The 15,005-nt window shown below is 40.0% G+C and overlaps 1 protein-coding gene and 1 long non-coding RNA gene across 2 annotated transcripts in view; both read left to right on the top strand.

Annotated features, from left to right (window-relative positions):
* The window catches only part of LOC306669521, a 45,606-nt gene extending 41,265 nt beyond the window's left edge, over positions 1–4,341 (top strand). Inside the window, exon 3 of the long non-coding RNA XR_013766144.1 lies at positions 4,007–4,341. This is a non-coding gene — a long non-coding RNA (uncharacterized lncRNA). The remainder of the gene's footprint in view (positions 1–4,006) is intronic.
* An 8,670-nt stretch (positions 4,342–13,011) lies between these two features.
* On the top strand, positions 13,012–14,451 carry LOC306669303 (sperm motility kinase 2B-like; the record flags this gene model as incomplete). The annotated part of the gene is made up of 1 exon (XM_079153132.1): positions 13,012–14,451. One exon carries the CDS (start codon positions 13,012–13,014, stop codon positions 14,449–14,451), a length of 1,440 nt encoding a protein of 479 aa, XP_079009258.1.
* Between the last annotated feature and the right edge of the window lie 554 nt (positions 14,452–15,005).

Raw genomic sequence — 15,005 nt, 5'->3', positions numbered from 1 at the left:
TCTTTGGAAAAGTGTATGGTGTGATTGACAGGAAAGCAACGAACATCTCTTTTGCTTTGTTTAGCAAGCATCATGAACAAGGACAAGATCGTCCCATTTCAGTTGAAAATGAAATCTGTGTTTGACACAAATTTGGCTTCAATTTAGGATTAAAGAAAAAAGGAAGCTCAGGTTTCACATTAAAGAGAGCTATATTTCATTTTTTAGTTGTTTAAAAATCACACTTTTAATTCATATATATGATATTTAATTCATATATATTATATAATATATAATTATTTAATTCATATATATATATATATAATTTGTTTGCTTTTGGTGCCAGGGATAAAACTCAGGTCCTTGAGCATAGAAGCACACTACCATTATGGATATAATGATAACTTTTGTAAGTGCTAGATCTCTTTTTGGTCCCCAAAACCTCATTTAGTTGAAAATATCATTCTAAATGTCTGGCACAAAATTTATCTTACGGTATATATTCATTCAATTTGCTTTATTTTTATTTTAGTAGTTCTGTTTCAAATGATTGTTTTTAAATATTGCAAAGAAGATCCATTAGAATCAATTTATAATTTGTATTTAAATTAATTATACTGTGTATATCTTTTGAAGATTTAATCCCATTTTGACTTAAGCCAGTTATTTAGCCAAAATGTATATTTTCCTTAAGAATTTATAAAATTTATAAAAAGGAAAAAATTAAGTTTTTTTTAAATATACATTAAGTATAAGCATTTTAATTTTCCTGGAAGATATACTTAAAAATCCATTTTTTTAAAATAGAATGCATCACATACCACATACCAATAATATCTTTCACAATTAAAATCTAGGCCAATTTTGATTAGGAAAAAAGTTTAAAATAAAAATTAGGCCTATTTTGATTAGAAAAAAAGTTCAAAATAAAAATTATTTAAAATAAAAACACTAAGAAAGACAAAAAAGAAGTCTCCATTTCCTATAATTATGAATTTCATTGGAGTTGGTGTCCTGCTACCATGGTGAATCACAAAAGCCAAGGTAACAGTAATAGTTAAGAGATTATACCATTTACTGGTTACACTAAAGTATATAGGTATTATAATTTTATGCAAGGTCAAAATAATATTTAAAAGTTTCCTCCGCAGTAAAAATATTAAAGACGGCTGACACTTAAGTTTCAATAATCTTTTTTTTTTTTTTTTTTAAGAAAACATTGTTACAAATCATTTCACTTTGGAAAACAAAGTGAATGGCAAATCTTGTGAACACATGATCCATATAGATGAATGCATTGTAGCAGAGTTACTCTTAAGTGTTGCGTGGAGTATCTTTCTTAGCTCTATAAGAAATGGATTTTAAGCAGCTTATACTTACACAGTTCATCAGCCTGTAAGTTTTTAATGAGAAAGGGATAATCTGGTGTCACAAACATGAGGACTCCAGAGTCTCTTTCACTAATAATAAATCTCCAAGTTAAGTAAAAGCACATATGGCATTTTTGATCTATGAAATTAGAGAAAGAAATGCCAGGACACAGAAATCATGTTTAAAAGACAAGTATTGCCTAAGATTTCACAAAGAACCAAAATAAAAACATAACACAACAAAAGAGTCCAGACAGGAAAGGGAGGGAGTTGTCTGAAACGACAAAACCGTCTGCAGAGAAGTTGCAAGTTTTTCATTATCACACACCCTGTGTCCGCCAAAACCCGCCTCCCGGCCCCATCACACAGCCCTCCCAAAGCATGATGGGAAGCAATTCCTCCCCCAAACTGTGCCTTTGAAAGGATACCTAGAAACCTCTGGACTCTGGAAAGAGAAGGCTTGTTACTGGTTGAATCAGGCATGGCTTCATTTTGCCAAGATCAGACTTTTAAGAATAGGCATGAGATATTAGCAATGGGATCATGAAATTTGATCATCATGACTGTGAAAGTGGTACTTAAGAAAGAATCCTTTTGGTTAAACGAATACAATTCTATTGTATGTAGTAAGCACTTATGTATTGCGTAATCTTAGAAGTTATTTTTGCATCCACTATATTTCCGTTTCTGGTCATTAATTTCCTGAAAGCGCTACAGCCTAGGAGCTTTCCCCTCAGTGAGGAAATTGTGTACTTACACACCCACCCCTTTTCCACTCTCATGGCTTCACCTCTGTGTCTGTAAAAATGACCTATCTCAATAGTTTAGATTTAGATTGTAGGCAGAGTGATAGATGCAATTTTTTTTCAATCACATAGTTCATAAAAGTTCTGAAATTGAAACTACATCTCTTTTAATTTTGAAATATCTGTTTATTTGGTTGATTTTAGCAACTTTCAGTCTCTGAAAGCTTGCCTTCATAAATGCTGATTATGGGGCAGACAGGATTCAATAAAAGTAGGAGTGAAAGAATGAGGAAGAGAAAGGAGAGAGGGAAGGGAAGAAGGAAGAAAAGGAGGGGGTGTTCAGGCCTGGAGTGGACGTGGACACCAGCTCCTTCCCTTTAGGATACTAACAACTACTTTTCCTTTGATTTCAGAGGCTGACTATTGCCAGCATCCTGCAAGAGGCGTTCTGGACAATGCGGAATGCGTCTTTGGCTAGCCAAAAAAGCCGAGCCTCGTGAGCATTCAGCTCATCCTCACAACATCTGTGTGATTTTGGAGATCAAATCTCAGGATTCTGTGTTTGTGCATACATGTATATACATACACCACAGTCTGTTAGGATTAGCCCAAACAGTGCCAGGTCTTGTGCTGCCACATGCCCACAGGACGGGACTGATGACCATATCTCATGAACGAACTGTGTTCACTCTTACTGCACTAGCTGGAATAATGAGAATATTCCAAACCCAGTAGATTTACCTGCATGGGGGAATAGAGGTATATATTAAAAACTTTCAAGTAATAATAAAACATCTTATCTTTTAGCAATTTTATTTAGATGCAATTTACCTACCATAATATGTACTCATTTGAGTGAACAATTAATGGAATTAAGTATATTAACAGTCGTCCAACCTCACTGTGACCTAATGTTACAACATGTTCTTGGCCACACAAGGAAGGCTCACATCCATCTGCAGTCCCTCCCGATTCCTATCCTGCTCAAATGTTCTGACGGGCACTAATGGACACTCTTCCTCTGCAGGCTTGTCTGTTTAACACGTGTAGAATCTTCATAGGTGCTCTTTGAGACTTGTAGCTTTTGCTGGGCATGCCATTTTGTGAGACTTATCTGCTGACAGTGTATCAGTATGACAACTCTTATTATTGGTAATATTCCACACAGGCTGGTTATCCATGTGTTTGGATTGATGGCTGTCAGGAACAACGCTAACTATCAGTAAATCTTGTGGAAAGAAATGACAGTAGGTCGATAAATTTGTCATGTGTTGCTAACTGTACAGAAAAATCTTACTTGTTTCAGTTTTTGTTAGTTCTTGTGGAAATTGTTACAGAGACATAAATAAAAGTTTCATTAAGATATGCTTGATTATAATTAAGAAGTAGTTCATTTCCACTTGATGTGATCCACCGAGTTTCTCATTTGGTCATGTTCGTGGGATATACGATTACTTCACAAAGATTGGCCTTCTGTTTATTTATCTGAGCAGGTGGGGGTTGGACCTAGGACTCACACATGCTGGTGAGCACTATACCACTGTAGACTTGCTCTTTTTAACTAAATGCTTTAAGATATACTAGAAATCTGAGAGTTTGATTATTTGGGGTTAGGACTCATGGTTTTCTGAATCCTAGATTTGGTTAAGAGTTTCAAGGTATACTTTTTGTAAAGTTAATGTTACATATATCATGTCAAAATTGTATTTAATTCATGATCCAGGGAAAAAGACATGGGTAAAACTGGTTCTACTTGCATTTTAGTAACTATTTATGGACATTTAAAAAAAGGAATATTAGAATAGATTTTTATATCAGATACTATGCACAGTCAGTAAGACAATAACCTTTAGGAATGTCTTTCCTATCCAAACAACTACTTCAGATTATTTATTCATGTTTTGTTTTCAGACTGGTCCTCCTGAACTGCTCAGACTGGCTCACAAGCTCTGAGCTGAAGGATCCTCCTGCCTCAGCCTCTGGAGGACCTGTGCGCCCTGCTAGCCCTGGTTTTCGGGTCAATGTCCAACTTGGATGGTGTCTGACTTCTAGTCAGCATGTAAACAGCAAAGCCTGGCGCCGTTCTGAGTAAACATCTGAATTTCCTAGAGCCCAGTGTTGTGGTGGTAGTGAGACGATGCTGGTGGTGCTGGCTGGGTTGAACTGTGCCTGGGTCCCCTCTGCCTCTTATTCTTGCTTCTGAACAGCAGCCCAAGCACACACACTGCAGTTCCTCAGGAAGCAGATACCTGGAACTGATGCCTAAAGCTTCATTACTATAGTTGATACTAAGAATTTCTCATCTTTAATAATCTTACTTTAATAATTATAAATGTAATAATTACAAATAAATTTCATACTCTATAGAGTGCTAAAAACTTTGGTACTCATGCATCTCACTAATAATTTCCATTTTTGCATTTAACATTTATGTGCTTTGGTAATCGTTGAAACAGTAGCTCCATACTGCTTTCCGGAGTGCATACCAATTTTATTTTCTAGGTTTCCATGCTTTTCAACTTCTCAAAAATATATCTTGAAACTTTTAACCAAATCTAAAATTCAGAAAAGTTTTTCCAAACTTTGTGTTAGTGAAAGTTTTCTTTTTAATATTCATATCAGTTACTATAACCAAGGTTTGTTTTATTTGTAGCTGAGCAACAAACCTTAGCTTTAAAACACACACATACACACATACACACACACTCACATGCACACATACACAGTCGTTAAGACTAAATTGGATCACGGCACAAGGAAACCTCAGTATTTATAGCTTAATAGCTCTCTCCATTGTCTAGGGCATTTTTAAAAGTCTCATCTATTGTGTCTTATTAAAGGGGTAGGAAACAAAAGTTAATAATAACTTTTAAAATGAAAATGTCTGGCAACTTTTTTGTTTGTTTCTGTTTTGCCATGTATGGGGTGGATCCTGGGCCTGCTGTGTTAGGCAAGCGCCTCTACCACTGAGCCATGTTCCCAGCCCTATGGCTATTTATTAATGCCATGTTAATGTCAACAGTTACTTTTGTATTTTTTGCATGTTATGAAAAATCGGAAGGGACTCAAGATGTAATCCTAAAGAAATGTCACTCTGATGAATTGTATTTTCTAGGTCACACAGAGTCCCAGGTAAGTTTCATGGAGGGCCTGCTCACTGGTAGTGCCTGCACGGAGCTATGATTCTCCATACAGACTGTCCTCTAGGACTAACAGAAATCTGGAAACTGACTCTGATTTGTCCCCGACTCATGCTCAAATCAACGAAACCAGGATCAACAGCAATATTATCCATTGTCTTAGCTCATTTTCTTTTTTAAAAAGAAGACAAAAAATCCCTGACAAACCTGGAAGCAGAAACAAAGTTATTAGGCCTTTTAAAACCTCTCGGCTCTTCCGACAGTTGCAGGTCTTCATTCATTTGTCCTCAACCTTCCTTAAGTGAATCTGAAGACATGCCAAATTCCTCGGGAAAGAGAACTGCGGAAGAGTGACTGAGAGCACAGCACTAATCTGCCCTCCTCATAGCTGAACAAGTAGACACGGCCCAATTGGTCCCTGAGGAAATAAGACATTATTTTTACAGTGGCTGCTGAAGTAATATTAAGGATAGACAGCACGAACCTGCGCTTGACTGTGAATGTTATTTCATAACAAGTCACATACCTGACGTGGAGGCACACTGCGGCAGAGAATTAAATAGAAGCTATAATTTTATTACTTTACTTTTTTCCCTTTTTACAGTGGTTTTAGGGAATTATAATTTCCTTGACTTATTTTTTTTCAAAAAAGTAATACATTCATATTAAAAATGAAAAAAGGTGTGAAATGTTGCATTTCTCTCCCTGGGGGCAGCATTTTGTGGCTACCGAGGGACCACAGAGGACGTAGCTACTGCTGTTTGATCAAGCCAGGATCCTGTGACCCTCAGCTGCAGGACACGTGTTCTGTTTCCTTTTGAAAATGTTCTCCATGGAAACCATGCTCCTGTGCTGGTCCAGATTCACACAGGCCTCCTGTGCCTCTGGGGATGCTCTGAACTCTGCCTCTGAGGTGGGGGTTACAGATGACAAGGCACAACTTCCCTCCTAAAGGACACCAGGTTTTACAGGGCTGACGAGATCCAGGAGCTGACGCTGCCTGTGAGGAGAGCCAGCCAGATGACAGTGACCAGGTTACAGCCACCTGGAGACAGCTCTGATGGACTTGTTCCCTGTCCAGCAATCCAGAGAGGCTTCAGACACGCTTAATGGCCTCAAAATTGGAGGTGGCATCTTTTATTTCTCAATTTAATCAAAGGTGGAGGTCTGATTGAGGGATGATTAAACTATTTTAAATGTTTGTTCTTCTGTAGATAAAGTTCATAATTACCCAGAATGAATGGGAAGGACAAATAACTATCCCCTCTAATCAGAAATCATTTGCAGTTGAGAACAAATATTTACCATGCCATCTTGAAAACAGGAGATTCCACCATAATGGAAACCTCTAGAAGATGGGATGAGAGAACACCTGAACCACTTTCTGATGGAGGTTCTACAGGTAATGAAGTTGAGTCACTCCTCTTGACGACATGAACTGTCGTGTACATAGGCAGTGGTGGTATGAACATGGCAGGGAGGGGACGAAGGGAGGTGGATCTGCCTTCCTGTGAGCTTTGGACCTCCTTCTGGGAGTCAGAGGGTTTTGCAGAGGGAAAAAGGCATTATCTAAACTACATGTCAGGAGGATGACTGATGTTCAAGGATGGACAAAGCACTGACAGTATTCCAGAAAAATGTGTGTAAGCAGAGTTATAAACTAAGGCAGCCCAGCTTGATAAACTTCAGTGCTACTGAAAAATAGGGAAAATATAAAGAAGATGTGTGTTGATGAGATTTAGAGAAAGGGTTAGTCTATCAACGGAAAATAAAAGTTTCTAACAGTTCTGATCTGAAGAATGATTTTAGAATATATCACCTCAGAGTGTCCCAGAGAATCATGGGATCCCCAGGCACACACAGGGTGCACCTGGCATCTCTGGACAACTATGGAATCATTCTCCTATGAATGGACCACATCTAGTGAAGCTTCTGTGATTTGAATTTGACCCATACCCAAGGGCATCCAGAACACCAACTTCACAAGATCACCTTTACCTTGTTTTCACATTCAACAAACTTTGCAACTGGTAATCATATCAAGTTTAAAGACAATGCCTTTTCAAAGTCACATTTAATTGTTAAACATTTATGCAAGCTGGGAATTGAGTTGGCCACCTGGCAATTTTACAAGGTGAAAAAATACTTTGCTCAATGATGACAGTTTGGCTTCTACTTCTCCACTGCAAAATTGCACTAATTACTTGTGGCTGTGACTTTCACTGCATTAAGAGAATGTCTGAATTTGGATAGCTTTTGTTCACGTTAGGGTCTTTAGGATCATCCCTGAGGCACTTGTAATTTTGAGCACATTTATTATACTAGAGCAAAAGCTAAATGCATTCATGGGAATATATGTGTTAACTGGGCATTTGTAAATGGTAGAGGAAAAAGCTGAAGTAGAATATAAAAAGAAGTTCTTTTGTAAGCTAGGTGGACAATGACCTGTGAAGAAGAAATTTCAATGATTTCAAATGCATTCACATTTATGACAGCATCAGAAATGCTAAGGAAGTATGACCACGCTTTGTCAAACAGAATTTTAAGCCAAAGTTGATCATTAAAATTGATGGAATAATTTCAGACAAAAAGTACACAAGAAACAACATGGATTTTTGAAGGTATTTAATTTCAAGTATGAAGATAGAAAGATTAGGTTGAATCCCAGATCATTCCTGTTGTCCCAGAATAATAATTTGTAATTCCTGCCTCACTTTCAAAAGCACTACAGAATGGACAACAATTTAAATGGGTGACAGAGTCCTAAGGCATTCCTGAAATCACCTTTGTTCTCTAGGGAGTGAAGTTTAATAAGAAATAGACTTTCCAAGATAGAGTTATCATTGTCTGAAAGAAAAGAAAGCAGACATATGGTCTTTTCATGGTTATTCTCTTCTAAATATATGGTAATTTTCACTAGGATTTAGGAGTACCTCTTGGATTCATGAGTTATTTGGGAATACATTTTAAACTTTCATGATATAGACACTGTATTTGTTTTGTTCTTTTCTCATTTAATTTCCTTATATTAGAGAAGTGTCTATACAACATTTATTTAACACATTGTGTCAAGATTTTCTGTATGACCAAACTAAAGTCAATTTGTTCACAGTTCCATGCATATTGATGTATTGACCTGACCTCACTGTTCTGATCTTTTTGTTGTTAGAAGCTACCTATTAATGTTTAATAGTCAGCAGTCTTATTATTCAAGCATGAGAGAAAAAAGGCACTTTCATGTGTCATCAGAGACTTGAGATGTACTTCAGTGACACAGCACTTGCCCAGCATGTGTGAGGCCCTAGGCAAAAAATTGAAATGAAATAAAATTAAATAATCAGAAATTACAGCAAAAGACCACTTAACTATGTTGGAAGACGTGATCTTCTGAAACAAGTGAGTGAAGAAAGATATGGAATATTAGTAGCAACTGTGGGCAAAGATATTAACTACTAGTATATCAATAGTTTATTGTTAGAAATTAAATTTTGTTTAAAATAAATTTAGCTGTTTCTGGCAGTTTTAGAGTAAATGTGTTGAACTCTTTCCTGTCTATGCTTATTGATTTGTCAAATATAGCCATACCTTTTTCTGACTTTACTTTCTTCTTTTTAAAGAAGCTGAGTTAAAATAGAGCAGTGAGTTTTCTGAGCTTTTTACTCTGTTGTCTTATGCAGAATTTAGATTTCGCTCTCAGTTGAACTGACAGGTTTACTGATGTGAAACTTTAAGTTGACATTGATTTATCCTCATCTCTGTGGAAGCCACCAATGCTAGAGCAAAGTCTACCACTTCTTTTCCATTATCAAATTTCTTACTCATTGTACCTCAGCAGTTCATCATTTAGGCTCAAATGTAATGCAATATTGTTGGATTTCTCTCTCTCTCTCTCTCTCTCTCTCTCTCTCTCTCTCTCTCTCTCTCTCTGGTTTCTTTTAAGTTCTTGGAAGTTGCATTGAATTTTGTATCTCAGGAACTTACATAAATTCCAGAACCATATTGACTATTTGACTATGCCTCTTCGTAATGGTTAATTTGAATTGTCAACTTGATTGGATTAAGAGATGCAGATGGGGGCTGGGGTTGTGGCTCAGTGGTAGAACACTTGTCTAGCATGTGTGAGGCACCAGGTTCAATCCTCAGCATCATATAAAATAAATAAATAAAATAAAGGTATTGTGTCCATCTACAACTGAAAAATAAAAAAAATAAAAAAAAAAAAAAACAGATGCTGATGATTAAGAGGCTCTGGGTGTGTCCATGAGGGCGTGTCCAAGAATGATTGGCATGTGAGATAGTGAACTGGAGCCCCTCCCTAAGCATGGGCAGCACTGCCCAGTAGGATGGAATAAAAGCTGGAAGAACAAGGAAGTAGATGCAGATGCGAGCTCGGCTCTTCTTGAACGGGTTCTTGATCGCTGCTTGGATCATCTGAGAACATCAGACTCTTGTTTCTTCACTCTTCCAAAGCGGACTCTGCCAGTGATTCTCCAGGTAGTTTCCAGAAGCCTTGGTCTAGACTAGGGTAGCACTGTTGATCTTTCTTCTTCTGGGGCTTCTGTCTCTTGGACTGCACAGTTGCTGGTTCCTCCAGCTTTCCAGCTACAGACGGCCATTGTGGACTATCCAGCTTCTGGGTCATGTCAGCCAATCTAATGAATCCATTTTTAATAATCATGCTTCCTGTTGATTCTGTCCCTCCAGAGAACCCTAATACACTCTTCAAATATTGATCTTTTTTTCTACATCTGACTTTCAACCTCTAGTGAGAATTCTGAAGGTTTGTATAATGTTACATTTAATGAATTTCTTCATTGTGTCAGTTTAGGGAACATTTCATATGTAGATATATGAAGTTTATTTTCATTATAATAGAATGTTTCTTTCAGTTGTTACTTTTTTGAAAACATTTCTTATGTGTTAATCTATTCTTTTGTATCTCTATATCATTATTATTATTATTATAATAATTATTATTATTATTATTATTGTACTGTGGATTGAATCTGGGTGCTTAACTACTGAGACACATTCCCAGCCCTTTTTTGCATTTCATTTAGAGACAGGGTCTCACTGCATTGCTTTGGGCTGGCTTTGAACTCAAAATCTTCCTGCCTCAGCCTCCCGAGCTGCTAGGATTACAGGTATATGTCACCATGCCCAGCTACATTATTATTTATTACTGAGGATTTTTGTTTCATGTTTATTTTAATCAGTATTTTTATGGTTTATATGTGTTGTCCCCCAAAAGCTCATGTGTGAGACAATGCAAGAAGGTTCAGAGGAGAAATGATTGTGTTGTGAGATTCTTAACCCAATCAGTGGATTAATCCCCTGATAGGGATTAACTGAGTGGTAACTGAAGTGGCGGTGTGGCTGGAGGAGGTGGGAATTGGGGTGTGGCTTTGAGTATATATTTGTGTCTGGCGAGTGGAGTCTCTTTCTGCTTCCTGATGATGTGAGCTGCTTCCCTCTGCTACACTCTTCCACCATGATGTTCTGCTTCACCTTGAGCCCTGAGGAATGGAGTTGACCTTCTATGGACTAAGACCTCGAAACCGTAAGCCCTGAAATAAACTTTTCCTCCTAAAATAGGTCTGGTCAATCTTTTAATCACAGCAGCAAAATGTTGACTAAAACAAGTATTATACAATTTTGATTTTTGAACATCGAAACTTCATTTTATTTGAACTTTTAGACATATTCTAAGATAAAGCTTTCCTGGAGTGAATGTTTATTTCATTGCTTGATTCCTTGAATCACTTAGAAAATTCAGATTCTAGGCATGTTTGAATGTGAATGTTTCTGGACTGGGGTTTTCCTAACCACCCCCCCCCTCACCCCGGTATTCTCACTATTTTTCTCACCTCTGTAAGCATCTGTGCCATTTTATGGTTACTTCCTTCAGACCCATAGGCTTCCAGACCAGATGTGGTCATTAAAATGATTCTTGGCAGTTTCCATTTCATAAAGATGCTCGGAACATCACAGATCCAATCTCAGAGCCAGCTGGCGCCTTGGCACAGCCTTGGTGAAGAGGCTGTTTGTGGCTCTGGTTTCCCTGCGTCTATGGCTTTATATCACGCCCCATCCCAAGTCCACAGTCAGCTGGCCCCTTTCACCGTGGTGGAGCACGTCCATGTTTTCCAGCCCGGACTTCAACTCTGAGACTAACCAACGGCAGTCCTGTCACTCGGAGTGATCGTGGTCTTCAGGAGCCAGCCTCCGTGCCGTCACTGCAGTTTCCAAAGCTCAGAGTCCGGCAAAACAGAGGCACAGCTGCCCCAACAACTTTGCATTTCGGAGAACTCATTTTTGATCTATACAAATGTGTGTGTGTGTGTGTGTGTGTGTGTGTGTGTGTGGTTTGTGGTATTTGGGGATTGCTTAGTCAATTTAAAACTCATTGTATCTTTTTCCCAGTAGTTCATATTCACAGTGATAGAATTAAAAATTAAAGAACTTATTACTCATGATCACTATCATGATCTTTGCATGATTAATGAAATCTCTAGAAACTAAGAAATAGGTGATTTCTCTTTTTTTTCTAAAATATTTGTATTGATGTACATGTACAACAATTAAAGAGAAGAAAATAATTTTAAATTGGAAAATTCATGAGGTAAAAATTTTAGTGAGCTTTTTGAATCTTAGAATGTCGTGCTGAATTAGAAGTAATGAAAACTTCTGGTTGTCTCAAAATGGCGGCAGCCACGTGTAATCGAACCTGCAGGTACTGTGACAGTGAACTTCCAGGCAGCAGCAGGCAGCTGGCGCTCCACTGGCGGTCTGCGGTCAGTCTGCTGGTAGCTGTCGGATGATCGGGAGGTGAACCTAGAGCGTTGGGTGATGGATAGGGGTAAGGCAGGCGATGGACAGGTGAGAGAGGCAAGCAAATGGTGGATGATAGACGCCTGACAGTGAGCAATCTGCTCTCAAAAAAGGCGTTGATATGCTGGCAGACTGCAGGTCATCACAGCAGACAAATGGGGTAAAGAGCAGGGGATCGATAAGCAGCAAAAACTGCCTCACCGAGAAACAGATATCCTGTGCTTGAATGCGGCATTGCGGAGTGACAAGGAACGCAGCCTCCCTCTAGACCGCCATCTTGGATCCCGCTCTATTAGCTTGTGTCTTAGGGAACAGAGCATTTTGTTATAGTATCACAGTGGGAGTGAGGTGCTATCACAATTTGGACACCACTCATTTGGAAGAAAAAGGAATTGAATACCTTGAGTGTAGATATGATAAGGTTTTCCAAAGCCCAGAATTATTAGAAATGTTTTTACTTGAAATGACAAGTCCTTTGGAGTACTGTACACATTTTAATTTGTAAACAGTCTCCATAACCCACAGAAGGAAAAAAAAAATCTGTAGTCCTTTTGAATTCTTATTCTGAGAATGGAAAAAATTCTGGCAGCCCAAAAGGGAGATGACCACTGGGGTTTATGGCTAGGCATGTCTGGGCCATTTCTTGCTCTGACCTCACAAGGAGCCATTGTGAGGCGTTTTCGAAGGGCAGGTATATAAGAAGGTGGGCTGAGGCTGGGTTTTTGTCCACAAGTACAGGAAGCTCTTGGTGGTGACCTGTCGGACTCCCAGCTAGTTAGCACGTTTGGTGGTTGGCGGTTGGTGATTGGTGGCTGTGGTCTTGGGATATTGGTTCTTTGATTTGGGTTTGTTGTTTTGTCTTGTTTTGGTTTTTGATTTTGATTTGTTGTTTTGGCTTGTTATTTTTTTTTAAGCTAGCATCCTTAGTGGGTGTTCCTGCTTAGGATGTATCGCCAGAGTAGTGAGAGTGAGAGTAGTGTAGCCTCATTGCCGGGGCCCAGTCCCTGCAGTGAGTCCGCCTTCACTGACCACTACGAGTTGGTGAGGGCCATTGGGCATGGCGCCTATGGCCAGGTGGTCCTGGCCCGCCATCGCCATACTGGGGCAGAGGTGGCGGTGAAAGTCTTGGAATTGGTGCTGGAGAACATCCCGGTCTTCCCTGAACCGAATGTGCTGATGACTCTGGAGCACCCCAATGTGGTCCAGCTCTTTCAGGTCATTGGCACTGAGAAGCACATCTACATGGTGATGGAGCACGCAGGTGGGGGACACCTACTGGAGCACATCGCACGTGGCATGCAGGAGGATGAGGCCCGCGGGGTCTTCAGGCAGATAGTGTGCGCTATGGGCTACTGCCATGACAGGGGCATCGTGCACCGGGACCTGAAGCCAGAGAACATGGTGCTGGACGCCAAAGGTGACATCAAGCTCGTCGACTTTGGCACCGCCAGCAGGTTCCGGGCTGGGCAGAAGCTGAGGAGGTTCTGGGGTACTCTCCCATACCTTGCTCCTGAGACGGTCGTGTGGGAAGAGTATGAGGGCCCCCCAGTGGACGTCTGGAGCCTGGGGGTCATCCTCTACTTCATGTTGACACAGAGTCTCCCATTTATGGCAACCACCTCCCAGAAGCTGCTGATGCGGATCGTGCTAGCAAGGTACGATGTCCCTCGCTCTGTGCCCGTCCAAGCCCAAGGGCTCATTCGCAGCATACTGACGGTGAAGCCCAAGAAGCGGCCCACGGTCAAGCAAATCTTTCAGCACCCGTGGCTGAAGCAGGGCAAGGAGGACTTACCCCATCCATGTAGGGAGGTACTCCCCAGACACCCAGACCCTGAAATCATGACGCTCCTGGTTGACATGGGTTTGGATCCATACCAAACCTGGTTATCTCTAGTCCAGAGAAAGTTCGATGCAGCCATGGCCACCTACTTGATTGTCCAGCACCAGAAAAGTCAGGGGGTAAGGTGTGTGTTCCAGGGGAAGCCTGTGCTTCCCAGGGTTATGCCTCGCCTGTGCGCTCTCGATCTTTCTGTCCTCCAGAAGAGGAGCAAGAGCGAGCCCGCACTTCACAACTTCCCCTTGCCCTGTGAGCATCAGCTGCCGGGGGAGGCCAAACAGCCAGGGCAGGAGGGCACCAGAAGGGCACCAGAAGGGCCAGCCTGCCCGCTATTCCTCTCGGCCTCCCTCCTACAGAGGACCCTACTCCCAGCACAGCCTCCCAGTCTGACTCTCTGTCCTACTTGCCCAAACGCTGGAGGATCCTACTTGGGCTGCTCGGAAGAGGACACAGAAACTCCTCCCAAGATTCATCCGCAGACAACAGGAAGGGCTGGACTGGGAGGACACCAGAGACAGTTCTGCCCGGGACACTTCGCCCTGCCCTGACCCTCTCTGTCCTTTCTCCCATTTTTCTGAGATGTTTCTCAATAAATTCATTTCAGACATATTGTAAAAAATAATTAAAATAAAATAAAACTTCTAGTTTTTAAATGAGTAATTTTCAAAGTGGTAACTTGTGAGTAGACTTGTTGCAGAATCTTTAAATTAAATCTATTAGAATTACCTTGTAATTTTTACATCATGTCAAATTCTAAAAAAAAAAAAAAAAAAAATCCAATGGCGACAACTATGAATACTTGTTGAGGTCTTCTATTGCAGGAGGCTGTGGTTTCATGATTTTCCAGAAAGGCACCCGAAGGTACCTGCTGTGGGCAGAATAAGGAGTAGTTACCTCCACCTGGGTGATCTGACTCCAGAGGAAGCAGTTTTTCAGTCCTGCTCTTCTTATTCACAACAGGGATCATTCGATAGTGTGTGATAATGACTGATTTTATGTCTCTTTATGGTTATAGAATGTTTTTCCTCCTCAGTTTTTTCCTGCAAATGGCCTTTCTTCATCAACAATTGCTTAGCTCTGTGGTCATTTTGTAGACATATGA

This window comes from Sciurus vulgaris (genome assembly GCF_902686455.1).
Source record: "Sciurus vulgaris genome assembly, chromosome: 9".
NCBI classification, from domain to species: Eukaryota; Metazoa; Chordata; class Mammalia; order Rodentia; family Sciuridae; genus Sciurus; species Sciurus vulgaris.
The sequence above is the reverse complement of the archived record's forward strand: the minus strand, read 5'-3'. Positions and strand labels throughout refer to the sequence as shown.